Below are 27,534 nucleotides of genomic sequence, written 5' to 3' on the forward strand. Positions count from 1 at the left end.
GAGACCGCCTCTAGCGTCTTGTCCTTTTTCCAGTGAAAAGCCAGATGGAATTGAAGAGGACGGAGGTGTAGCCTTCCTAGTGAGACAAATTGCTCCAGGGATGACAGCGTCCCTACCAGACTCATCCACAGCCTGACTGAGCAGCGTTCTTTCTTCAGCATCTTCTGGATGGAGAGCAGGGCTTGATCTATTCTGGGGGCCGACGGAAAAGCCCGAAAAGCTTGACTGTGAATCTCCATCCCTAAATACAGAATAGTTTGGGATGGGACCAGCTGCGACTTTTCCAAATTGACTAGGAGTCCCAATTCCTTGGTCAGATCTAGAGTCCAATTGAGATCCTTCAGACAGCGACGACTGGAAGAGGCTCTGAGAAGCCAGTCGTCCAAATAAAGGGAGGCTCGGATGTCCGATAAGTGGAGGAATTTCGCCACATTCCTCATAAGCCTCGTAAACACGAGAGGAGCTGTGCTTAGGCCAAAGCACAGGGCCCGAAACTGGTACACCACATCTTCGAAGACGAATCTCAGAAAGGGTTGGGAGTCTGAGTGAATGGGGATGTGGAAGTAGGCGTCCCTTAGGTCTAGAGAGACCATCCAGTCTTCCTTTCTGACCGCTGCTAAGACTGACTTTGTGGTCTCCATGGTAAACTTCGTCTTTGTGACAAAGACATTCAGAGCACTGACGTCTAGCACCGGTCTCCAACCTCCTGTCTTCTTTGATACTAGGAAGAGACGGTTGTAAAACCCCGGTGATTGAAGGTCCGAGACTTTGACAACCGCTCCCTTCTCTAGCAAAAGAGACACTTCCAGTTTCAGGGCTTGTCTCTTTTCTTCCTCTCTGTACCTGGGAGAGAGATCGATGGGGGACGTCGCTAGAGGGGGTTTGCGTACAAAAGGGATTTTGTACCCCTCTCTGAGCAACCTCACAGATTGTTGATCTGCGCCTCTCTTCTCCCAGGCTTGCCAGAAGTTCTTGAGTCTGGCTCCTACTGCTGTCTGAAGTTGCGGGCAGTCAGACTCTGCCCTTAGAGGACTTGGATCCTTTCCTCTTCCCACGCTTCCCTTCGGCACGAGCACCTCCCCTGCTGGAGGCTCTGCCACGAAAGGGCGGGATAAACCGAGACGCTGGAGTGTCTATCCTAGGTCTAGCAGACAATGTAGGCAAAGGGGGAGCTTTGCGAGCCGAGGACGCAACTAGATCGTGGGTGTCCTTCTGCACTAAAGACAAGGCAATTTCCTTAACCAAGACTTCAGGAAACAGGCACTTGGACAAGGGCGCAAAGAGTAGCTCAGATCTTTGGCATGGCGTCACTCCAGCAGACAGGAAAGAACATAGAGACTCTCGTTTCTTCAGGACTCTGGACGTGAATGAAGCGGCAAGTTCGTTGGACCCATCACGGACGGCCTTGTCCATGCAGGACATAATGAGTAAGGAAACATCCTTATCAGCAGAAGAGATTTTCCTACTCAGGGCTCCTAAACACCAGTCTAGGAAGTTAAAGACTTCGAACGCCCTAAATATACCTTTAAGAAGGTGGTCCAGGTCCGATGGTGACCAACAAATCTTCGAGCGTCTCATGGCAAGGCAGCGGGGAGAGTCTACAAGACTTGAGAAGTCGCCCTGGGCAGAGGCAGGAACTCCCAAGCCGAGAACTTCTCCCGTGGCATACCAGACGCTCGATCTAGACGAGAGTTTAGATGGGGGGAAGGCAAATGCTGTCTTCCCTAAACTCTTCTTGGTCTCTAACCAATCGCCCAACAGCCGCAAAGCTCTCTTGGATGAGCGAGAGAGAACGAGTTTAGTAAAGGCAGGCACGGAAGCAGGAACGCCTAAAACAAACTCCGACGGCGGCGAACGAGGAGCCACAGAAACAAAGTGGTCAGGGAACAACTCCTTAAACACAGCCATGACTTTTCTAAAGTCCAAAGATGGTAGAACTGCTTTAGGCTCATCAAGTTCTGAAGGTTGATCCTCAGGATGTGGTTCAGCAACGTCCTCATCTGACAGTTCCTCATCCGATAACTGATGAGAAAACGGCAAAGGTGTGAGCAACGTTTGACTCGCCAAGTCCGGTCGCACTGGTGCATACGTGACGGAGCCGGACGCAGCGTCATGGAACTGTTGAACAGTCTGGAAACTGTCAACAACCACAGGTGCGCGAGGACGCACAGCGTCCACCCGAGACTGTTTAGACCGTCTGGGTTGTGCAGTCAACACCATACCGGGTTGCGGAGGTTGACGCACCGCGTCAAAACAAGTCACCTCTGATGGTTGATGAACGTCCTGAACGTCACCAACCACCTCCGTGCGTTGCCTAACGTCAACGTGCGGCTGGAAATCCACACTGGGTCGCATCGGTGGAGGTACAACCCCAACTGGTTGACGCGAGAAAGCTACCTCAACGTCAACAGGACGCACAACAGACCGCTTGGATGGTTGGTGGCCAGTAGGTACAGCGGCAACCTTCTCCGCATTGTAGTCCCCCATCAAGGACGCAAGCTTGGACTGCATGTCTTGCAGTAACACCCATTTAGGGTCTACGGAAGCAGGTGCGGTAACAGACGGGGTGAGTGACTGAGACGGCACAACTTTGCCTCTCTTAGGCGGAGAGCAGTCATCAGATGACGGCAACGGGTCCGAACTGTCCCAGTGGCTACATCCGGGACGTTGGACTTGTCCTGAAGGGACCGACTGACGCTTTAAAGGTCTGGAGACCTTGGTCCAAGGTTTCTTACGAGAAACACCTTCGGACGACGAGGTAAAAATGGGCTCTCTCGTCTTACGTTGGTAGGGGCGATCTTGGAGAGATACGCCTGATACCATAGAGGGAATGTCTGTTCGCTGATCAAGGCCTCTCGAACCCATGAGTCGTACGACATTGCTTCTCCCCTGGGCTTGGGAGCTTGCAAGAGGTCCCGGACTAGGAGGACGACAGGCACGAACAGACGAACCCTCGAGCGCAACACTGTTCACAACACTTTGCGTAACACTAGGCACTTTGACACTATCCTTCGTGGCACTTTGGCACTTGAGTTCCTTAACGTCCGCCATGAGTTGATTTCGGTCACTTGCTAAAGACTCAACTCTCTCCCCCAAGGCATGAATAGCACGCATCATGTCTGCCATCGACGGTTTCTGAGTGCTAGGAGGGGGGTTAGGAACAACCACTACAGGGGAAGGATTAGGTTCAGGGGCATGTGGAGAGGAAAAATCTACCGACCTAGAAGAACTTCTCCTTACCCTATCTCTCTCTAGTCTGCGTGTATATTTCTCAAATTCGAGAAAATCGAATTCCGAAAGGCCCACGCATTCCTCACACCGATCTTCCAATTGACAGGTTTTACCCCGACAATTGGAACAAACAGTGTGAGGGTCGAGAGAAGCCTTTAGAAGACGCCTATGACAATCCCTAGCATTACATTTTCTGAACTTGGGAACTTGTGAAGGGTCAGCCATTTTGAATTAGTCAAGGGAAAATTCCAAAAAACGATCTAAGTCATCAACAATTAATCCGATCCAAAAAAGAGTTCAAGGATTTGTTTAAAGAAAAACACCTGTACTGCGAAAGCTCAAACCAAATTAAAGTACTTCACCAAATATGATGGGAAAAAACTCCAGGTTCAACAGCGAGTAAAGTACGTCTTGTCGACACGTCGACAGAGAAGAAATTGAGTCTTTGTTTACATCGAGAGTGGTATCTGGCCGACAGTTGGCGCTGGTGGGCACACCCGCAACCTGTATAGCGATCGCTGGCGAGTTTTTACTGTATGTGTCTGTCGAGCAACAGAGTTGCAGCTATTATATATTCACCGGCTAAGTTAAATATTTAAAAATAGAATTTGTCAAAATGAAATAGCAAGGCTTTTGTCAAAAAATGCAAAATGTGATGCTCCTCAAACAGAGACTAAATTAAATTATTAACCACAAAAACCGATTATTGAAACAATGCACACGATAGTTAGGTTTAACTACAAATACAAAACCTGTCAAAATGAGACAGCAAGGCTTTTGTCCAAAAATTCAAAATGTGGTGATCTTCAATAACAGTACTTTGGCTAAATTCAATTCTACACCACAAGTATCAAACCAATTATTGAAACAATACACATGGAAGTCAGGTTCAACTACAAATACAAAACTTTTTCAAAATGAGACAAGACGGCTTTCGCCAAAAATACAAACTACGGTGCTCTTCAGTAACAGTACATTGACTAAATTCAATTCTATACCACATATATCTAACTAATTATTAACGTAAAATATATCTAACTAATTATTAACGTAAAACTTTAAAAAGACAATCTAAAATCAGTCTCATTACCCTTACAGCAAAGTTGCCCATAAACAATAAAACATTAAAATAACATCACTGAAAATAGAACTACCTGTGACGGTACATTGCTTCCATTTGTATTTTGGTATTCTAAAGTATTTAAAGATGTGTTAGATGACGCTCTTGAGCCCTGAGATAAGGAATCGTGGGGAGTAGCTGACTGTGACGATCGACCACTAAGTACTCCACCGCTGTTACTGCCATTTCCACCAATGCTACAATCGTCTTGCTGCTCTAAACGCCTCCTGAGTTTCTGCATCTCTCGTGTTATGTCCTATGGAACACACAAGTTATTATCAATATCAAGTCTATAAACCAAGTGGTCCATTTAAGTTTTCAATACAGTATTAAGGACTAAAATTTCTTTATGAATAATAAAAAAAATTCATAAAGATGATTATCAATAAAATATTTCATACAGTATCTATTTTATAAATATAAAAATAACATAAAACTTTAAAACAAAATAAGATATTTTAATTATAAAATAAATTTTTGAATATACTTACCCGGTGAATATATAATAGCTGCAACTCTGTTGCTCGACAGACACATACAATAAAAACTCGCCAGCGATCGCTATACAGGTTGCGGGTGTGCCCACCAGCGCCAACTGTCGGCCAGATACCACTCTCGATATAAACAAAGACTCAATTTCTTCTCATCCCACTGCGTCTCTATTGGGGAGGAAGGGAGGGTCGTTTAATTTATATATTCACCGGGTAAGTATATTCAAAAATTTATTTTATAATTAAAATATCATTTTTAAATATTTAACTTAGCCGGTGAATATATAATAGCTGATTCACACCCAAGGAGGTGGGTAGAGACCAGAGTTAAATATGTTTACTTCGTATAAGCTAAGAGTTTTTTATTTCATTTTGGCAGTTATCAATATAACAAAACCAAAATAAATAGGTACCTGGTAAGGAAGTCGACTTAGACGATTACTCTGCCTTGTAAGTACGTCTTCCTTACGGAGCCCAGCGATCCTCTTAGGATGCTGACAGACCCCCAGGAGCTGAAGTATCAAGGGCTGCAACCCATACAATAGGACCTCATCAAACCCCTAATCTGGGCGCTCTCAAGAAATGACTTTGACCACCCGCCAAATCAACCAGGATGCGAAAGGCTTCTTAGCCTTCCGGACAACCCATAAAAACAACATTAAAACATTTCAAGAGACAGATTAAAAGGGTATGGAATTAGGGAATTGTAGTGGTTGAGCCCTCACCCACTACTGCACTCGCTGCTACGAATGGTCCCAGTGTGTAGCAGTTCTCGTAAAGAGACTGGACATCTTTCAAGTAAAATGACGCGAACACTGACTTGTTTCTCCAATAGGTTGCGTCCATGATACTTTGCAGAGATCTATTTTGCTTAAAGGACACGGAAGTTGCTACAGCTCTAACCTCGTGCGTCTTAACCTTAAGCAAAGATCGGTCTTCCTCACTCAAGTGTGAATGAGCTTCTCGTATTAACAATCTGATAAAATATGACAAAGCATTCTTTGACATAGGCAAGGATGGTTTCTTAACCGAACACCATAACGTTTCAGATTGGCCTCGTAAAGGTTTAGTACGAGCTAAGTAGAACTTAAGAGCTCTAACAGGGCATAAGACTCTTTCTAGTTCATTGCCTACGATCTCCGATAAGCTAGGAATATCGAAAGATTTAGGCCAAGGACGAGAAGGTAGCTCATTTTTTGGCTAGGAAACCAAGTTGCAGAGAACAAGTAGCTTTTTCTAACGAAAACCCGATGTTCTTGCTGAAGGCATGAAGCTCACTGACTCTTTTAGCCGAGGCTAAGCATACCAGGAAAAGAGTCTTAAGAGTGAGATCTTTCAGGGAGGCTGACTGTAAAGGCTCAAACCTGTCTAACATGAGGAATCTTAGGACCACGTCTAAATTCCACCCAGGAGTAGCCAAACAACGCTCCTTAGAGGTCTCGAAAGACTTAAGGAGGTCTTGCAGATCTTTATTGTTGGAAAGATCTAAGCCTCTATGCCAGAAGACCGAGGCCAACATGCTTCTGTAGCCCTTGATAGTAGGAGCTGAAAGGGATCGTACTTTTCTCAGGTATAAGAGAAAATCAGCTATTTGGGCTACAGAGGTACTGGTCGAGGATACGGAAACTGACTTGCACCAGTCTCGGAAGACTTCCCACTTCGATTGGTAGACTCTAATGGTAGACGCTCTCCTTGCTCTAGCAATCGCACTGGCTGCCTCCTTCGAAAAGCCTCTAGCTCTCGAGAGTCTTTCGATAGTCTGAAGGCAGTCAGACGAAGAGCGTGGAGGCTTTGGTGTACCTTCTTTACGTGTGGTTGACGTAGAAGGTCTACTCTTAGAGGAAGACTTCTGGGAACGTCTACTAGCCATCGAAGTACCTCGGTGAACCATTCTCTTGCGGGCCAGAGGGGAGCAACTAACGTCAACCTTGTCCCTTCGTGAGAGGCGAATTTCTGCAGTACCTTGTTGACAATCTTGAATGGTGGGAATGCGTAAAGATCTAGATGTGACCAATCTAGGAGGAAGGCATCTATATGTATTGCTGCTGGGTCCGGGACTGGAGAGCAATAGATTGGAAGCCTCTTGGTCAGCGAGGTTGCAAAGAGATCTATGGTGGGTTGACCCCAAGTCGTCCAAAGTCTCTTGCACACATCCTTGTGGAGGGTCCATTCGGTTGGAATTACTTGACCTTTCCGACTGAGACAATCTGCTAGGACGTTCAAGTCGCCCTGGATGAACCTCGTTACTAGGGAGATGCCTCGATCTTTTGACCAGATGAGCAGGTCCCTTGCGATCTCGTACAAAGTCAGTGAGTGGGTACCTCCCTGTTTGGAAATGTACGCCAAGGCCGTGGTGTTGTCCGAGTTTACCTCCACCACCTTGCCTCGAAGGAGATTCTCGAAGCTTATCAAGGCCAGATGAACCGCCAAAAGCTCCTTGCTGTTGATATGCATGCTCCTCTGACTCGAGTTCCACAGACCTGAGCATTCCCGACCGTCCAGCGTCGCGCCCCAGACCAAGTCCGATGCGTCCGAGAAGAGAACGTGGTTGGGTATCTGAACTGCCAGGGGAAGACCCTCTCGTAGGCTGATATTGTCCTTCCACCAAGTCAGACAAGACTTTATCTTTTCGGAAATCGGGATCGAGACCGCCTCTAGCGTCTTGTCCTTTTTCCAGTGAAAAGCCAGATGGAATTGAAGAGGACGGAGGTGTAGCCTTCCTAGCGAGACAAATTGCTCCAGGGATGACAGCGTCCCTACCAGACTCATCCACAGCCTGACTGAGCAGCGTTCTTTCTTCAGCATCTTCTGGATGGAGAGCAGGGCTTGATCTATTCTGGGGGCCGACGGAAAAGCCCGAAAAACTTTACTGTGAATCTCCATCCCTAAATACAGAATAGTTTGGGATGGGACCAGCTGTGACTTTTCCAAATTGACTAGGAGTCCCAATTCCTTGGTCAGATCTAGAGTCCAATTGAGATCCTTCAGACAGCGATGACTGGAAGAGGCTCTGAGAAGCCAGTCGTCCAAGTACAGGGAGGCTCTGATCTCCGATAGCTCGAAACTGGTACCCCACATTCCTGTAAACAAACCTCAGAAACGGTTGGGAATCCGGGTGTATAGGAATGTGGAAGTATGCCTCCTGAAGGTCGAGAGAGACCATCCAGTCGCCTTCCATAAATGCTGTCAAGACAGCCTGGTAGACTTCGTGAAGTTTGTCTTGACAATGAATACATTGAGCGCACTTGCCTCTTACGTACTCCTGCAGTGAACATGGCTGCCAAATCATGGAGCCATCCCTGAGGGACTTGTCCCTGCAGAGAACGTGGCTGTCAGATCATTGGAGCCATCCCTGAAAGCCTTGTTTATGCATGACATAATTGTACAGCAAAACTTCAAAGGCTCGAAAACAGCTGTGAAGTTGACCTGTAAAATCTAGGAGCGTCTCCTGGCCAGGCGCCAGGGAGAGTCTACGAGATTTGAGAAGTCTATCTGGGCAGAGGCAGGAACTCCCAAGCCGAGAACTTCTCTCGTGTCATATCAGACTCTCGCTCTATAAGCCAGTTTAAAAGAAGGGAAAGCAAAGGCTGTATCCCCCAAACTCCTCCTGGTGATAAACCAGTCGCCTAGCAAACGTAAAGCTCTCTAGGAGAGCGAGAGAGCACTAGCTTATAAAACAACGGCTTCGAAGTAGCTAGGCCTAGTGTAAGCTCTGACGTTTAGGCGAACGAGGAGCAGCAGTTACAAAAAGATCCGGACAAAGATCCTTAAAAATCAGCATGATTTAATTAAAGTCCATAGAGGGCTAAGCAGCTTTAGGCTCCTCTCCGTCTGACAGAGTCCTCAAGGGAATATCAGTAGGAGGGGGAACAGCAACTTCCTCATCTAAAGGAACCTTGTCCGATAATAGCTGAGTCTCAAGCAAGGGAGAGACCTACCGTGGTGGCAATGCTTTACAAGCAGAGTCCACACGCACTGGTGCATTAGTAGCGGACCAGGACGCAACGTCATGTAACTGCTTGACAGTCTGTGAACTGTCAACAACAACAGGTGCGAGAGACCAGGACGCAACGTCATGTAACTGCTTGACAGTCTGTGAACTGTCAACAACAACAGGTGCGAGAGACCAGGACGCAGCGTCATGTAACTGCTTGACAGTCTGTGAACTGTCAACAACAACAGGTGCGTGAGGACGCACAGCGTCCACTCGAGACTGCTTTGACCGCCTAGACTGAGCAGTCAAAACAACTCTAGAATGCGGAGGTTGACGCACAGCGTCAAAACAAGTCAACTCCGATTGTTAGCTAACGTCCTGAACGTCAACAGGAGCATCAGCAAGTGGCCTAACGTCCAAATGTGGCTGAAAAACCACACGAGACCGCATCGAGTGTGGTTCTAAACAACCTGACTGACGTGACTTAGCTACGCCAACGTCAACAGGACGCACAAAGGAACGTTAGGTTGGCTGAAAGCCAGGATCTCGATGAGATAAACGGCTAGGCTCAACGGACTAATCGGCAGAATAGTCTTCCATAAGGGAGGCAAGCTTATTCTGCATGTCTTGCCGTACAACCCATTTAGGATCAACGGAAAAGGTTGCGGTAAGAGACGAGGGTAACGTCTGTGACCGCAAAACCTTGCCAACAAAAAGACTCTCGGAGTCTGTGTTACGCTTTTGTTAGGCGGCGAGCAGTCTTCCGATGACTGCATAGGGTCAGAGCTGTCCTAATGGCTACAACCAGGACGCTGGACCTGTCCTGAAAGGACTAACTTTCGCTTAAGGGCCTCGAAACCTTGTTTCAGGTTTCTTATGCGAAAAGCCTTCGGATGACGAGGAGAAAAACGTCTCTCTCGCCTTATGGTAGGGGTGATCTTGGTAAGATACACCCGATACCATAGAGGGAACGTCTGTTCGCTGATCAAGGCCTCTCGAACCCATAAGTCGTACGACATTACTTCTCCCCTGGGCTTGGGAGCTTGCAAGAGGTCCCGGACTAGGCGAACGACAGGCACGAACAGACGAACCCTCGGTCGCAACACTGATAACACTTTGCGCAATATCACTTTATCACTACGATTTTCTGTTTAGCACTTATTTCACTGAAATCGCAACTTTTACTGATTTCTACCTGAAGCACGCAATTCTAACCTCATCAAAAGGTAGTAATAGCGAAATCAGTCGTATAATGCAAGCACATTAATACCAGCAAAAAACAGTAAACATATTTTAAGATAAAAAATTCAGTGGATGGGGAAGAGACTAAACACTAGTTCATTCAAAACTACGTTTTCAATCTCTCACCGTACATTGCCTGGGGACGAGAATAAAAAACTAAAAACGTTTTATCCTTTCTCCCCGTACAGAGACTAGGGACGAGAGTAACTCGAGAACAACGTTACCCGCTTGAACGGAACGTTTTCTCCCCTCTCTCTCCCTCCGTCTCTATCTCTCTCTCTCTCTCTCTCTTGATTACGCACCTAAGAGAAGAGCCCACTTACGTTTCGTCAAAAAAACATGTTATTTGACCAAAGGAAAAAAACTGAAAGGTTTTTCAATTAAAAAGTTCCTTTAAAATATAATTTAAAACATTTAAGCTTTGAAAGAAGAATGAACAAAACGTCAGAATCGATTTACTCTTTCTGCAAAGTGAAACCGTGATACTCTCTCTCTCTATCGTAACGATAGAGCGCAAACTGCGTAGCATAAATAAACTAAACGTTAGTTCATCTTTGAAACAGTACGAAGACTATTCAAAGAAAATCTTTCATAAAATATCTATTAAAAAATATTCATTTAAAAAGTTTTAAATCATTAGCTCTTTAAAAGCTATTTACGATTGAAAGGGCTCAACGTTGTTTAACTTCAGTTTCCAAGTTAGGACCGCCTACTCTCAGGAAGGTCGCATATAAACAAATCATTAAAATTTATTTTTATGTTTATTATAAATGGAAAGTTAATCGAAGAGGCCTAATAAAGGCGGTGAGATATAAAATATATAGAGGAAAATCTATAATTAATTTATAACGTGATAAGATAATTGCTAAAAGCCTAAACACACTTCCGTCTAAGGGAAGGGTCGGCCATTTAAAAGTCAAAGAAAGTCCATACTCTCTTTGTCATCAAAAAATTAAATCTATCCAAAAACTAGTTCAAGATTTAAGATGAAGATAAAACACCTGCACTGCGAAAGCTCAAACCAAATTAAAGTACTTCACCAAATATGATGGGAAAAACTCCAGGTTCTACAGCGAGTAAAAGTACGTCTTGTCGACACGTCGACAGAGAAGAAATTGAGTCTTTGTTTACATCGAGAGTGGTATCTGGCCGACAGTTGGCGCTGGTGGGCACACCCGCAACCTGTATAGCGATCGCTGGCGAGTTTTTATTGTATGTGTCTGTCGAGCAACAGAGTTGCAGCTATTATATATTCACCGGCTAAGTTAAATATTTAAAATTATGATGTAAGAATTTTTCATACAATCCAATTGCCCATATACAGTATCTGTTTTACATTCATTTACCTAAGGGGCCAATTGTTCAACCACTTTTTATCTATAAATAGGCAGGCAGCAATAAAAGCTGTAAAGTGCACACTAATTTGTAAAGTGGTATAATGTAAAACTTTTTCAAGCCAAAGGTTACCCACTTAAAAAAAATTACTTACCATTTATGGTATTTCAAAATACAGTACAATATTATGAATAAAAGATTAAAGTATATCAGTTTGAAAGAAGTGTAAAACAAAACAAACCTTCAGAGAATTGTTATGCTTCCTCTTCAGCACTATAATTTCATTTTCTAAGTCTGAGATCTTTGTAGTGAGTTTCTTTGCTTCTTCAATTTTCTCTCCTAGTTGTTTCTTAAGGCTCTCCACCTGGATGAAAAGCAAATATACTTTTATTTATTGTAAAACAAGATTATTACTGTGTCTACTTGTTATAAAACTAGATATTCTATAATTTGGTTTTAAAAATACAGCAGATTATAAAAATATATTCTATTTTCCCTAGAAAGAAAACTCGAGTCTTATAGTTAGTTCAGTTGTTTTAGTTTGTTAGCAAGATTATTTCAGATTGAAGAGGATGATTGGGGGAGTATCTATCCATTGGCCTGGCTGCTTAAGCATACAAATAACTTTAACTTTCAGCCATATTGGTTAGAGCAGGGGTTCTCAACCTTCTCGGCCCATGCACCCCTTTCACCATTTGCAATGATGTTATTTCCCCCCCCACCCCACTTCCCGTCTTTTCCAAAGGTTGTCTCAAAAATTGCATTGCATATAATATGCAAATATCACTAAAAATCCTTTTATTTTCTTTTTTTCAAACTGAATCATACATTTACAGCTTTACATGGATTATTTGTGTAATGGAATATTACAAATAATATGCAAATTGAGAATATCGATGGATATATAAAACTTGAATGAAAGTAAAATAGTTTTTTTTTAATTTATAAGAACTACTTAACAGGCCAAACTGAAGCTGATGCAATTATTTTTATTCAGAAGATTACATTTCATCGATTGACGAAACCTGTGATTTTTTTTTTTTTTTTAGCCAATTCTGGGATACCCGGATGAGTGCTTGAAAGGCCACAACGCAGGTAATTTTCTACCTCTAATCTACTGCGATGCTTCGTTTTAATTTGTAACAGAGTTGAAAAGCCTGACTCACAAAGATATGTCGATACAAACGGAAGCAATACACGGTTAGCCATTTCTGCCACTTTTGGGTAGGAATCGCACATCAGAGGCCAAAATTCTGTTATTGATTTCTCATCGAACATATCTCTTACATCCAAATAACTTTTTAACTCCAAAAACTCATCTTAACAATCATGAGGAACTTTTTCTACCGACAGTTTGAATGGAATTCTGACTAAATCCAACTAATCACTAAGTTCGTGAAAATATCATCTGAATTCATTTTCCAGTGCTGTCAAATGCTACAAAATCTAATTTTTTGCAAATTGTGGAAGTACCTTGTCTTCAACACAAACATCAAGAATGGATGGCAGTTTCTCAAACATGGCTACATTTTCTGCATTTACCCTTTTCTTCTAATTTTCATGCTTGCTCATGAAAGCTTCCAAGGCATCTACGAATTCTATAATGTCTGTATTCCTTCCTTGCATCTGAAGATTCAGTTTCTTCAGTTGCTCAATTATATCAACCAAATAGGCAAGACGCATGATCCATTCTTCATCACACAGCCAGGCAGGAAATTCTGTTTTACCTTGCACTTCAAAAAACAATTTGAGCTCATCTCTTTAGATGAAATACTTGCTCAGTTACATTTCCTCTTGAACGCCAACGAACATTTGTGCGAAAAAGAAGCGAATGATGGGTTGCATCCATATCAGTACATAACTGCTTGAAAAGTCGTGAGTTGAGAGCCCCTCCTTTGACGAAATTTACAATTTTAATTGTTTGATCCAAAACCTAATCTAGCGGAGCAGGAAGTGCTTTTGAGGCTAGTGTCTGATGATGGCTCATACAATAAATGTCTTTCACTTTTGGAGCTCGCTTTTTCACACATACTTGGAATTCTGATTTTGTCCCTAACATAGCTGGTGCTCCTACAACACCCACTGATATTATACCACGAAAGATTTTCTGATTCAAAAAAAGATGAAACCACCTCCAAAATATCAGAGGCCTTGGTAGAACAAAAGAGAACTCCTCTTTAAATGAACCTGAGTGAACATACCTTGCGAACAGCATCAACTGGGAACATGAGGCCACATCAGTTGATTCATCAAGTTTAATTGAAAATAAGCCAAATGCTAAAGACTTTATCTCCTGCACAACTTGATCCTTGATATTAGCTTCTCAGTTATTTATAGTCCAGGAGTTCCCAACCTTGGAGTTGCCAAGTAATTTTCTTGGGACCTACTTAATTCCCTAGCCATCTGTCTCTTCCTCAGTACCTTTTCCAATCCTAGGATTAATTTGGGTGGTCACTTGTATATTACTGTCTAATCCATTTTTCCTGGGCCACGTGACAGGCCAGTTACGCCAAAGCCTACAATTGCTCTCCTCGACCATAAACTTACTTCTGTCACAATTCACCCCCTGAAAGCCCAAAATTCACCCCTGGGGGTGAATTTCACCCCCATTGAGAACCTCTGGGTTAGAGGTTTGATTAAGACTAAGGTATAATTTCCAATGTAAGATAAATAAATAGGACAGGCTAAAAATGTGCTTAAGTTAATAGGTGTAGCAGGAGATGATGATGAAAAAATGTGCTTGATAGCACTTTAGCATGAGACCTTAATCCCATGATTATGGAACACCATCATGCAGAGAATGAGCAGCCCCAGTTTTGAGGACATTAATTGAATGGGGTAGATGCAGACCTAGGCCTGATAGGACCTCACATAGAATGTGCATAGCATAGAAGGAGAGAGGAAAGACCTCGCTGCACGTGTAACACCATGAAGAGAATAAATTCAAGTTAAAACATCATGCCATTGACTCTGAGACAACAGCTAACTAATAAAATAATGATCAAATAATTTGAGAGGGATCCAGTAAAACCTTTTCCAAGAAAAAACAAAGGGTGAATAAAATAGCAGCTTATTAATGAAAACAAAAATATAAATATACAGTATAATGACAACTTGGATCATAAAAGTGAACAACAATGATTGTGAAGAATTAAACTTCCCAATTTGAGGAGCAAATTAGATAATTTGGTTAAATGGGACATGAGCAATTGTATTAGCAGAAGATTATGTCTAATGGACAAAAACTAAACTTTATTACCATTTTGTGAATTACTTGCTCTCTCACTGCTAGATAACTCCTTGTCAAATAAAAGGTCTTCACTAGAGTGTGAAATTTACCTAAATTAAGAAACCTATACAAAGACTAATAAAATAAAGCCTAAAATTTCCATGGGGCCATCAGTAAATGGTTCTCGATTTTAAGCAACAAGGAATGTTAATCCTTACCTGAGCATTTTGATTTTGATTTTCCTTTGTGAGATCAGATTTCAGTTTTGACTTTTGTGCCTTGACTTCCTCCAGCTCTGCTTTCATTTCCTCTTGTTCGATATCCATTAACTTTGCCTGCAAAGAGATGAAACTATGCTATATACTAGAGTAAGCCCCGTTTAGTAAGGTAATCCAAAGCTAGGCTGATACCGTGAGATTCCAGAAGTATCATCATCAGTAGCCCAAGGTCAGGGATATCAGATCCTCCTTAACCTTCAGGAAGAGCCTGTCAGTAGCCCTAGTCTTGAAGGTAGGAGTCTGGTATAACTGATAACCCTCAAGGGTTGCCTCTACAAGGTACATGTCACAAGAAAAAGCTCTAAAAAAGCTAGGTTTTATTATTCTTAAAACTTCAACAATAATTAAATGAACCTTATTCTATTCATTCTATTTCATAAAGTTAAGCTGTCAACAACTAAATACCTTCGACTGTAGAGCTGAGAACTGACTTTGAATTTGTACATTTTTATCAGTTAGCTTTTGTGTGAAAGCCAACAGTTCAGCTTCTTTCTGACGGCACGACAAAAGATCACCTTCAATTTCATTGTTAAGAGACTGCAACTTTTCAATTTCTTGGTTGGCTAAAGAGAGCCGCTCTCTTTCCCTAAGGAAGGAAAGAAGAAAAAAAATATTAGTGCAGATAAAGAACAGTTTATAAATCAATATCTATATACACAACAAGCAACAGACTTCATCCCTCTAAATATTAGAAATTTCAAAAACCATACCAGATAAGGGAATTTGACGAAGGAAAAATCTATTTCTGGGCGAGGGACCTGTGTCGCCCAGTGAAATGCTCCTTAAAGCACCATTTCAAAGGTATAAATACTGCTAAATATACAAGAGAAAAAAGTTGCATGGAATGGTAGGAATATATCCAGCTCGCTCACCCCTAAAGGGTGTCGGTATTAAAACTGGGGCGAGTGATACCACTACCACAGATCCCTTTCCAATTAGACTTCTCCCTCCTCAAAATCCCCCGTTACTACGAGATGTCATTCACTACAGCTACTGGCCCCTCACCACCACCACTACCTAACCTTCTCCCAACAGAATCTAATAGCATAAAAGGTTTTTCTAATAGCTTTTATTTCCAAACATGAAGGAAGCAAAGCTAATTACAAAACTTACCAACTTCTGAAATAAAAAGAAAAAACTATTGAAATTACTGTTTAGTAAAAAAATTTTGCACAGGGTGGTTTTAGAAGAGGTAAGGGTTGTATGAATCAGATTTTTACAGTTAGGCAGATATGCGAGAAATATTTAGCAAAAGGTAAGGAGGTGTATGTTGCGTTTATGGATCTGGAGAAAGCGTATGATAGAGTTGATAGGGAAGCAATGTGGAATGTGATGAGGTTATATGGAGTTGGTGGAAGGTTGTTGCAAGCAGTGAAAAGTTTCTACAAAGGTAGTAAAGCATGTGTTAGGATAGGAAATGAAGTGAGTGATTGGTTTCCGGTGAGAGTGGGGCTGAGACAGGGGTGTGTGATGTCGCCGTGGTTGTTTAACCTGTATGTTGATGGAGTGGTGAGAGAGGTGAATGCTCGAGTGCTTGGACGAGGATTAAAACTGGTAGACGAGAATGACCATGAATGGGAGGTAAATCAGTTGTTGTTTGCGGATGATACTGTACTGCTTGCAGACACAGAAGAAAAGCTTGGACGATTAGTGACAGAATTTGGAAGTGTATGTGAGAGAAGGAAGTTGAGAGTTAATGTGGGTAAGAGTAAGGTTATGAGATGTACGAGAAGGGAAGGTAGTGCAAGGTTGAATGTCATGTTGAATGGAGAGTTACTTGAGGAGGTGGATCAGTTTAAGTACTTGGGGTCTGTTGTTGCAGCAAATGGTGGAGTGGAAGCAGATGTACGTCAGAGAGTGAATGAAGGTTGCAAAGTGTTGGGGGCACTTAAGGGAGTAGTAAAAAATAGAGGGTTGGGCATGAATGTAAAGAGAGTTCTATATGAGAAAGTGATTGTACCAACTGTGATGTATGGATCGGAGTTGTGGGGAATGAAAGTAATGGAGAGACAGAAATTGAATGTGTTTGAGATGAAGTGTCTAAGGAGTATGGCTGGTGTATCTCAAGTAGATAGGGTTAGGAACGAAGTGGTGAGAGTGAGAACGGGTGTAAGAAATGAGTTAGCAGCTAGAGTGGATATGAATGTGTTGAGGTGGTTTGGCCATGTTGAGAGAATGGAAAATGGATGTCTGCTAAAGAAGGTGATGAATGCAAGAGTTGATGGGAGAAGTACTAGAGGAAGGCCAAGGTTTGGGTGGATGGATGGAGTGAAGGAAGCTCTGGGTGATAGGAGGATAGATGTGAGCGAGGCAAGAGAGCGTGCTAGAAATAGGAATGAATGGCGAGCGATTGTGACGCAGTTCCGGTAGGCCCTGCTGCTGCCTCCGATGCCTTAGATGACCGCGGAGGTAGCAGCAGTAGGGGATTCAGCATTATGAAGCTTCAACTGTGGTGGATAATGTGGGAGGGTGGGCTGTGACACCCTAGCAGTACCAGCTGAACTCGGTTGAGTCCCTTGTTAGGCTGGGAGGAACGTAGAAAGTAGAGGTCCCCTTTTTGTTTTTGTTTCTTTGTTGATGTCGGCTACCCCCCAAAATTGGGGGAAGTGCCATGGTATATGTATGTATGTACTTATAGTAGCTGGACAGAGTTATATTTTTAAGGTAGAGAAAAGCTTAATCTTTAAAACAAAATTATAAAACCTTTTGTATGTTAATAAAACGTTCCCAAACAAAAGAGACGAATACTGAAAGTGCAGGACAGACCCACTGGTTCCTGGCCATCAAATGGATTTATTCTTTGTCTGTTAAACCTTTGAAAGCAAAGAACAGGGGTCAGGAAGGCGAGGAAATTTGTGCGAACGATGTATAGTATTTGTTAAAAAAAAAAGGTCAAACTCGGGCAGTCTATGAAGGAGAGCTTCCACAACATGTTGGAGAGTGGCGATCACCTCACTCTCGCCTGTGCTAAATATCTGTTGTTGAATACCTTGTTAAAGATTTCAACATTCGATCTAACTCCATTAGACATTTCCTATTTCAGAGGTTAAAGTTTTGCATATATGTAGGAACAACAACTCCAGAACACATTTAAAGTCCTTCATTATGAGTTAAATAAGAAACAAATCCTATTTTAAATAAATGTGGTATTTTCATGTGCTGTAAGAATGATACCTGTATATTACTGTACTTATTTTGTAAGCATACATTAGTACAAGCTATCAGCTACTTTTTAAGAATTTCTCCATTTTGAAGATGACTCTCTTAAATTTAATGAAAAATATAAGGTAGAGGTTATGCTGGGATATAAATGACATAGAATTGATATATAAGCTATGTGTGATGGCTATGGAGCATTTTGAAGGCTCTAGTGTAAGCAATGCTATCAGGTTTTGATACTAATTAGAAGGCAACTCTTTGAAATGTCTAATAAATCAAGGTGCTGGTGTATTAGTAGCCTAAAGTGTATTATATAAGTAACACAATAGTACTGCATGCACACGATGGGACAAATGACTGAAGAAAGGACAAACAATCATCTGAAAACGTTTAAAGGTAACCTGACATACCCTTGCAATTGCTGCTGTAAATGAGACGAGTTCGAGAGTTGTAAATTGAGATCTGCAACTTGCTGACGCGTGCTAGTCACTTCTGAACGTAGGCTAGAAAATAACTTTTCAGTCTCCTCTTGCTCAGCCTCAAAGTTTGCAACCTGCAAATAATAAACACATTTCAGATAAAGTTAATGAATTCCAAACATGAAAAATATATTTTTACCTCTTGTGATCTTTAATAAGAAAAAGTTTTCTTATATTTTATTCAGTTTATAATTCAGCCTCCTTTGTGGTGGATAACAGGGAAGGGTGGGCTGTGACACCCTAGCAGTACCAGCCAAACTCGGCTGATCCCTCATCAGGCTGGGAGGAGCAGAGAAAGGAAAGGTCCCGTTTTGTTGCTTTGTTTGATGTCGGCTACCCCCCAAAATTGGGGGAAGTGCCTTGGTAAATAGATAGATAATTCAACCTCTTAATAAAAGTTCATAATAGCCTTGGTGAATTAAGTGAATTTGTACTACATATGAAAAGTGATTTTTTCATGTAACTCATCATTCTTGTAAGGGCTATTTTGTGGGTCTCAATGAATCTAAACAACCTATTCCTCTATAGAATAAACTGCCTGCCAGACCTAAGCATGGGTGCATATGGAATTTGACATTCCAAGTAAGTAAGTCTCAATTCTTCCCTAGTCTTGGTCATGACTGAAAAAAGGGCATTGTTGGAAGGCAGAGACATAATAGTAAATGATAACATTGCCTTTAGAAAGTAGTTTTGTGACATTGTAAAACCAATTTAATTAGTAACTTACGAAACTAACATGACAAATTCGGAGATAATTTGTATTTTTCCTAACCATACAAACCTTAGCTATTTACACAGGGGTTTACTTTCGGCGTAGCTGAAATTGATGAGCCATTAGATTTTAACGAGGGTCTACTACCCCCGCGCTAGTTAGCAGGGGTAGGGGAGGGGTAGCTTGCTACCCCTCCCCCCTCACACACCGATGAAATGTCTCACTTCACTTAGAGGTAGGACTTGACTTGGGGGACAGGGCTGGCGGGCAAATATGTGTAAATAGCTAAGGTTTGTATGGTTAGGAAAAATACAAATTATCTCTGAATTTGTCATTTGTTCCGTAACCGAAATACAAACCACGCTATTTACATAGGGTGACTTACCCCTTAGGAAGGGTGGAAAGTCCCCAGCCATACTGGCTTTGGCTTACCCGGGTACTCAGAATCCGAGTGAGTCGCACTCGAGAAAAGGAGTCCCAGCACCTCACAAGTTCCTTGCTCCGCAAGGAAACGTGTGGCCTACATAAGCTTGTGTGTGAAGGAAGAAAGTGTGACCCGTCCTAGGCAGTTGACCTGGAGTTCTAGACAGAACTCTGGGTTAGGACGTTCCCAATACCACCTCGTCAGGGTATGGGGGACGCGACAGTATTGTCTCAATACTTGGAACACAAGGAAGCATGGTTTACCTGCAGAGGTTTGAGGTCAGCTATGCAGAGACCAGGATGCTGCTTTCCCCCGTAGAGGGGAGGATGAAGAAAGAAGTAAGGGCCAGACATACTTCTTCCGTTCATGCAGTCTAAAACCTGGTAACAATGCCCTCAACCTTCTGCTACCTGTCCAAAAAGGAGCCTGAGGTTAGACCAGCTGTTGTGTAGCCACCACAGAGCGATAGAAACGTATCGGTACCCCTGTGGGTCACGTCCTGCAGGAAGTGGGCTGCGAAGGTCGCTAGACGCTTCCAGACTCCAGCTTGTAGCACCTGCGTCACAGAGTAATTCCTCTTGAAGGCGAGGGACGTTGCAATGTATCCGACATCGTGGGCTGTAGGGCGACGTGACGGGGGAGGGTCTGGATACAGGTCGAGATGAATGCCCTAGAATCCGGGCTGAAAGGGCATACTGGTGACTCTCCCCTGCGTCCTTCCTGTGCTCCCAAACCGGCCTTGCACGTGAGGACAAACTTCAGCTGTTCTCAAAGATAACCCCTCGGTTCCTTTACTGGCAAGAAGGAGAAGGTCTGGGTCATCTGATACAGAACGGAGACTCAAAATCTTGAAGGAGTCGAACCGAAGGTCCGGGACTCCAAGATTCTGAATCTAGAAAACAACTCAGGAGCGAACCTGAATGTTACCTCCCCCTATCCTCTTGAAAGGGCGGAGTCGTACGAGACCATGAAGACTGCTTACACACACTGGCCGAGGCCAGAGCGAGTAGGAGCACCGTCTTCCAAGACGGACGACGATCAGAGGCCTGACGTAATGGTTCGCAAGAAGATCTCTTAAGGGACTTAAGAGTCCGAACCACGCTCCATGGAGGAGGTCTCACTCCGACTGGAGGCAGGTACGTTCGTAGCTTCGCATGAGCGAAGAAAGATCCAGCGGGAAGGCACAAGTCTATCCCTTTCAGCCTGAAGGCCAGGGAAAGGCTGAGCGATAGGCTTCACTGCCGAGAGTGGAAACGAGTTTCCTCCCGCCGATAAGCAATAACTCTGTTATTGCCGGAATACAGGCATCAAGGGAAGAGGAACCTCTCCCACGACACCAACCACAGAAGACTCTCCACTTCGCCTGGTAGACCCCTGCAGATGACTATTGCAGGTGACGCGACCTCCGTTCCGCGACTGTTGCGGGGTGCCTCTTTGTAAGGAGGTGGTGTAGTGTCTCCAGGCGTGGAGCCGAAGCAATGTTACGGTTTGTGAAAGATGTTGCAGTGTGGTTGTTTGAGTAGCCTGTGTCGTGGAAGGAAGCTCTCCCGGGAGTTCCGTCAGGGGATGCAGAAGGTCCGGAAACCGTTCTGCATATAGTCGCAGCGGAGCTCTCAGGGCCATCGAAAGGTTGACCGACAACCTGGTCTCGTTGAGACCCCTTCTCAACAGACAACAATGGTGGGAAGATGTAGGCGTCGATGCTGCCCCACCGTCACCGGAAAGCATCTTGCCAAAGAGTCTTGGGGTCTGAGACTGGGGGGAAGAACAGCGGTAGCTTGAAGTTCCAGGCTGTCGTGATCAGGTCCCCCAGGCTAGGACTTGCTGGTTACTAGAGGCCAAAGACCCCCAGGTACTCTCTATCTATGAGGCTCAGCTCAGATTGTCGGAGAGAACAACCCTCTGCCCGGAATGAGCGAGCCGATAGTGGTATTGAGGGGACTTCGGATCATCTCAGTATCTCTACTGCAAGATGCGAAAGTATGAAAATGTACATCCCTGCTAGTTGGAATACGCCAGTACCATGGAGTTGTCGCGCACGGAGCGACTCGGCAGGATCTGTAGGATCTGTAGAAGGGCCAGACTACAGCCTCTAAGCCTACCTGAATGATGTGGAGGTACCCTTCAGGTCCTGACCATAGACCTGAACCAGAACATGGGGACCCCCCCCCCCCCTTTTCTTTGACAAGTCCGAGAACAGCATTAAATGCGGGGAAAGGACGAGAAGATCCACTCCCATGCAAGAGGTTTCCATAGGTCAACCCCCAATGCAGGTCTAATCGTTCCGCTGGTCCCATAGGGGCCAGAAAGTCCGCTTAATCGTTGCTTTGATTCCACCGGAACTTGGGCCGCCTAACAAGGAACTTATCCTGAGGCGACCGTTCGGGACTTAGACGGGTCAATGAGGAAAGGAGACCCAGGAAACGTCCCAAGATAGGGCTGAAAGCTCTCCTTGACTGAAAAAAGATTCTGCGACTCTCCTCAGCCTTGCCATAGTCAACTGAAGGGAAAGGCTCGGAGAAGGAGACAATATCATGGCTAGATATTCCAGATGTTGAGATAGAAGTAGAGAAGGCTCCTTGCGAATTACCATGATCCCTTGATCTTGGTAAAGTCCCGGAAGCTTGTCTCGGTGTTGAAGAAGGTCGAACCCGAGACTACCGGAGTTGGCCAGACCTCCAAAAAGCGAAAGAGGCGGACGCCTGCCCCTGAGTGGCCATGAGGAAAGCAGGGAGAGTTCTCTGGTGAAAACCTGCGATGCTGCGGCGGGATCGCCACACAGCATCTTAAACAGGTACATCTGTAGTCTAGGCTGAATTCCAAGTGCCTCCTGGAAGATGGATGGAATGGGACCTGGAAGTACCCGTCCTTCCGATCCAGGGCATAAGGAGTCTTGTGGTCTCGCTACCAGTCTGATCGACTCTGCTGTTCCACGCTGGACGAAGTTTGTTCGACAAACTTGATCAGAGCTGAGAGGTCGATGACGGAACTCCCGTCTCAGATGCTTTCCAACAAGAAAGGATCAACTGAAGAAGCCGTCGACGACCCTATGGAGGACATTCTCCTAAAGCATGGCTCCCTCTGCCCAACGGGCAAACCTCTTGCCGACCCCATGGCAAAGAGGCTCAGCGACATTGGAATCGCTGTTGGTGGAGGAGAGATGTTAAGAGCATGGCGCGATATCCTTGGCAGAGCACGGAGATCGTGCAGGAATTCTAGAGTTTGTGAACTCGGCCGCTCCCTCTAGATTATGCCTCCCCGGGAGAACTTCCCGTCCTACCTGTCCTTGACAGGAGGGGACCGCTATTGTACACCTTGTCTCATCTGCCGTAGCCGGTTCCGATAACCTAGGCTGTATGAAGAGGCGTCGGAGGCTTGCAGGGTCTGGAAGTAAGAGCCTTGGAGGAGTGAAAACGGGATTCGACTTCCTCCGCACAACAGCTGTCCATTTCTCTGTCCTTGGGCTCAAACAAGCTCTTCCCAAGGATGGAAGAGTGTCCGAGCTCGTCGACATCCACGGATGGGATTCCCGAGAGGAAGCCCTCGGTCACTGCGTCTAGATGCTCCAACATCGAGTTTGCCCAAAAGTTCGAAACTTGGCGACGGAACGCAAAGGTGCTTGAGCCCGAGAGAAGGAAAGTGCCCGTGATCTTCCTGAAGCTTCCTTGTACCAATCCTCGGGTCGCAATCGGAGAGGGAAAGGCCTGGTAAGCCCCTTCCACGAAATGGTGAAGAGGAAGGGCTAACCCAGTCACCCCCCTGCCCGGCGGAGAAAACACGAAAGAAAAACTCCCTGGCAAGACCCTTCCAGGGAACGATGGGGAGGAAGGGCTAAACCAAGTTCTGGAAAGAAGAATGTTGTTCAGACCTCCCTGAAGACTCTTCCCGCTCTTGCACGTGCCATGCTCTGCATTACGGGGTGAAGACCGTGTTCTGGAAGTACGCGCTCCAGAAGACTCGACAGGTTGCCCGTGTTGCGAAACCCCGACGGGAATCGCGGTCGCAATCGCCCTGGTGCTCGAGCGAAGGTAAATAGATGGTTCGCGCGGGGGCGAACGTGGATGCGCCCGTGCGCGGGCACGCAGGTGCGAGAGCGCGCAAACGAAAGTGCGCGAGGGAGCGCAAAAGGGGGGCGAGCGTGGTTGGAAGGGCGAGCGCTGGCAGTCGACATCCGATAGTGCGCAGGCGAGCGACAGCACGTTGGCGAGCGAAGGCTCACTGGCTGGAATCGCGCTGGCGCTGGCGCTCGCGCGATGGAAAACCGTTGATTCGCGCGCGGGCGAACATGGGTGCGCATGCGCGTGGGCGAGCGGTTGAGCGCAGGCGGCTGGGAGACCGATGGCGCGTAGACGGGCGATGGCGCGCTGACGAGCGATGGCGCGTTGGCAAGCGATGGCGCGTTGGCAAGCGACGGCGCGTTGGCGAGCGGTGGTGCGTTAAAAAACGCTAGTGCGCGGGCGCGTAGGAGATCACTGACGCGTAAGAGACTAGAGAAGGTCGTCGGCGAGAAGGCGAAGGAGAACTCCTTGCCTGCGCCCAGATCTGGTAGCTCGTGGGCGAGAGGGTGTTAGCACGCATTGCGCTAATCAGAAGGCTCGCAGGTGCATCAGGAAGGGGAGCGCTGATGCGTGCTGGCAGGCAGGCGATCGTGGGCGTTCAGGAAACCGTTGGCGCCCATGGCGCGTAGCAGGAAAGGGCGCGCAGATGTGCGCTGGCGTACTGAAGAGAGCTGGCGCACAGAAGGACAGAAGTACAGGTGAGCGCTGGCGAGCAGGAAGAAGATCTACGGCGAGACTCAATTACCGGAGATCGTGGTCTACAGCAGGCGAGCGGTAGAGCGCTACTGCGCGCGGGCGCGCAGGAGAACGTTGGCGCGCAGGAAAAAACCTGGCACTTAAGGGGCTTACCCATACTATGGAATAAGCCCCTTAGACCCGAAGGTACTGGTGCCCGTAGTAAACGGGGTGAGTTGGCGCCCACAGCGCATCTGCGTCCAGGAACGGAGGTGAAGACTAGAAGGTCTGGCAGGAGTAGGCAGCTGCAACGGTCGGTACTCGTTGAGGAGGGTCCTCTGCGGCGAACGTCGAACAAAGATGAAGACGACCTCGGACAGGTGCAACACCCTCCGACCTCCGAAGAGGAGTCTCTGAACATGAACTCCCCTAAGGGGAAGAGTCAATGGCAGGAGAGACCGTAGGCATCAGCTGTCCCCAAAGGGGAACTGAGCTCTCAGCAACAAGAGCAGGAGGAGTCCTCCGAAGAAGAGTCTCTGTGGTGCACTACCCCTCGGGGGAGAAGCACTCGCGGGAGAGACCGTAGGGCTCAGCTGCCCCCCGAAGGGGATTGAGCCTTCAGCAACAACAGCAGACGGAGCCCTCCGAAGAGGAGTCTCTGTGGTGAACTCCCCCCCCACGGGAGAAGCACTCGCAGGAGAGACCGTAGGCTCAACTGCCCCCCGAAGGGGACAGAGGCTCCAGCAACAACAGCAGACGGAGGCCTCCGAAGAGAAGTCTCTGTGGTGCACTCCCCCTCGGGGGAGAAGCACTCGCGGGAGAGACCGTAGGGCTCAGCTGTCCCCCGAAGGGGATTGAGCCTTCAGCAACAACAGCAGACGGAGTCCTCCGAAGAGGAGTCTCTGTGATGAACTCCCCCCCGGGGGAGAAGCACTCGCAGGAGAGACCGTAGGGCTCGGAAGCCCCCCCGAAGGGGACTGAGCCTTCAGCAACATCAGCAACAACAGCAGAAGAGTCCTCCGAAGAGGAGTCTCTATGAGTGTCCTCCCTCGCGAACGAAAGAGGAACACTTCGTAGAAGAGACGGGTCAGCAAGTGACCCAAAAGAGCAATCCTTCGAAGAGGGGCTCCTGCAGTTGCTCAGCCCCTTGAGCGTAACCGCAGGTACGACCGCTCAGCACCAAGAGCATAGTCGCACGAATACCACAAAATAAAGGCAAGAGGTGTTCCCCCCGAAGGGAAAAAACTCAAGCCTGGACGGGAAAACTTCCCTCGGAAGGAAAGTTACCCACCCAAGGAGGCAAGCCTCCTGAGTGTTCTAAAATTAACTGGAGAGCTGTCAGTCGTTACGGGGGCACTTCCAGGAGAAGGAGACACGCCCCTGACGAAGATCTATAAGGGAGGCAGCAACAGCAGACTCCCCAGGCCCCAACAAGACAGCTCGCTTCGTTGTCACATTACACAAACGAAACTAGATCGTTAACTGTGAATAATAAAAAACAAAAGTCATTAGTTAACATTCATTCCCCCGAGAAGACTCCAAAGAGGAATCCCGAGGGAAAAGAAACACAAGAATTACACAACAGGCACGTGCCCTCAAACCACTTACACTCACGGAAGGAGAGCTGTAACAAACACAGAATTATAACAATTATAATTATGTAATTCAAATATGAATGTTCACTAAAGAAAGAACGAAAACCCCGAAAGGAATCGTTCTGCAAAAAACTGAAAAGTTAACAAATAAAATTAGATTCATAAACTAATTGAGATAAAATGTACGGCGTAGCAACCCCACCCACACGGGAAGGATGCTACCCAGGACGTAGTAAAGGTAAAACGTAGTACTGTAAAGGGTGAATGACCTCAAGAGAGAGAGAGAGACTGTGGTCAAACTCGATCGCGACCCATAAAATTACACCGTGGTGGCCTAACTGCCGAGGGCTCCATGGAGATATCGTACACTACGCACACAAGCACGAACTCTGAAAAGGAAACTTACTGATTTCTATACTCAAATATATCCATAAACACAAAAATGTTATTTTGATAATAAAATAAATTTTTGAATATACTTACCCGGTGATTATAATAGCTGCAGCTCTGCTGCTCGACAGAAAACTCTACGGAAAAAATCCGCCAGCGATCGCTATGCAGGTAGGGGGTGTACTTCAACAGCGCCATCTGTCGTCCAAGTACCCAGTACTCATTGTAAACAAAGAACTCAATTTTCTCCTCGGTCCACTGCGTCTCTATTGGGGAGGAAGGGAGGGTCCTTTAATTTATAATCACCGGGTAAGTATATTCAAAAATTTATTTTATTATCAAAATAACATTTTTCAATATTTAACTTAGCCGGTGATTATAATAGCTGATTCACACCCAGGGGGGTGGGTAGAGACCAACAATAAATGTTTACATTATTATGAGCTAAGGATTTTTTATTTCATTTTAGAAGTTATCAAAATAACAAAAATAAAATAAATAGGTACCTGGTAAGGAAGTCGACTTGAACAATTACTCTGCCTTTTTAAGTACGTCTTCCTTACGGAGCCTCGCGATCCTCTTAGGATGCTGAGCGACCCCTAGGATCTGAAGTATGAAGGGTTGCAACCCATACCACAGGACCTCATCAAAACCTCTAATCTAGGCGCTTCTCAAGAAAAGAATTTGACCACCCGCCAAATCAACCAGGATGCGAAAGGCTTCTTAGCCTTCCGGACAACCCAAAAACAACAATAAAAAACATTTCAAGAGAGAGATTAAAAAGGTTATGGAATTAGGGGAATGTAGTGGTTGAGCCCTCACCCACTACTGCACTCGCTGCTACGAATGGTCCCAGAGTGTAGCAGTTCTCGTAAAGAGACTGGACATCCTAAAGATAAAAAGACGCGAACACTGACTTGCTTCTCAAATAGGTTGCGTCCATTATACTTCGCAGAGATCTATTTTGTTTAAAGGCCACTGAAGTTACGACAGCTCTAACTTCATGTGTCCTTACCTTCAGCAAAGCTTGGTCTTCTTCACTCAGATGTGAATGAGCTTCTCATATTAACAGTCTGATAAAATAGGATAAAGCATTCTTTGACATAGGCAAAGATGGTTTCTTAACTGAACACCATAAAGCTTCTGACTGTCCTCGTAAAGGTTTAGTTCGTCTTAAATAGA

General features: G+C 45.3%; 1 protein-coding gene across 2 annotated transcripts in view; it reads right to left on the minus strand.

The window, feature by feature from the left end:
- Window positions 1-27,534, minus strand: part of Golgin104 (Golgin 104) — a 125,401-nt gene that overhangs the window by 38,047 nt on the left and 59,820 nt on the right. For both annotated transcript variants that reach the window (XM_068349605.1, XM_068349606.1), the window contains exons 9-13: window positions 18,430-18,572; window positions 15,266-15,446; window positions 14,801-14,917; window positions 11,595-11,717; window positions 4,386-4,607 (exon numbers count right to left, since the gene is read on the minus strand). In XM_068349605.1, the coding sequence (XP_068205706.1) occupies window positions 4,386-4,607; window positions 11,595-11,717; window positions 14,801-14,917; window positions 15,266-15,446; window positions 18,430-18,572 (786 nt within the window). The remainder of the gene's footprint in view (window positions 1-4,385; window positions 4,608-11,594; window positions 11,718-14,800; window positions 14,918-15,265; window positions 15,447-18,429; window positions 18,573-27,534) is intronic.

This window comes from Palaemon carinicauda, chromosome 26 (assembly GCF_036898095.1).
Source record: "Palaemon carinicauda isolate YSFRI2023 chromosome 26, ASM3689809v2, whole genome shotgun sequence".
Lineage (NCBI taxonomy): Eukaryota > Metazoa > Arthropoda > Malacostraca > Decapoda > Palaemonidae > Palaemon > Palaemon carinicauda.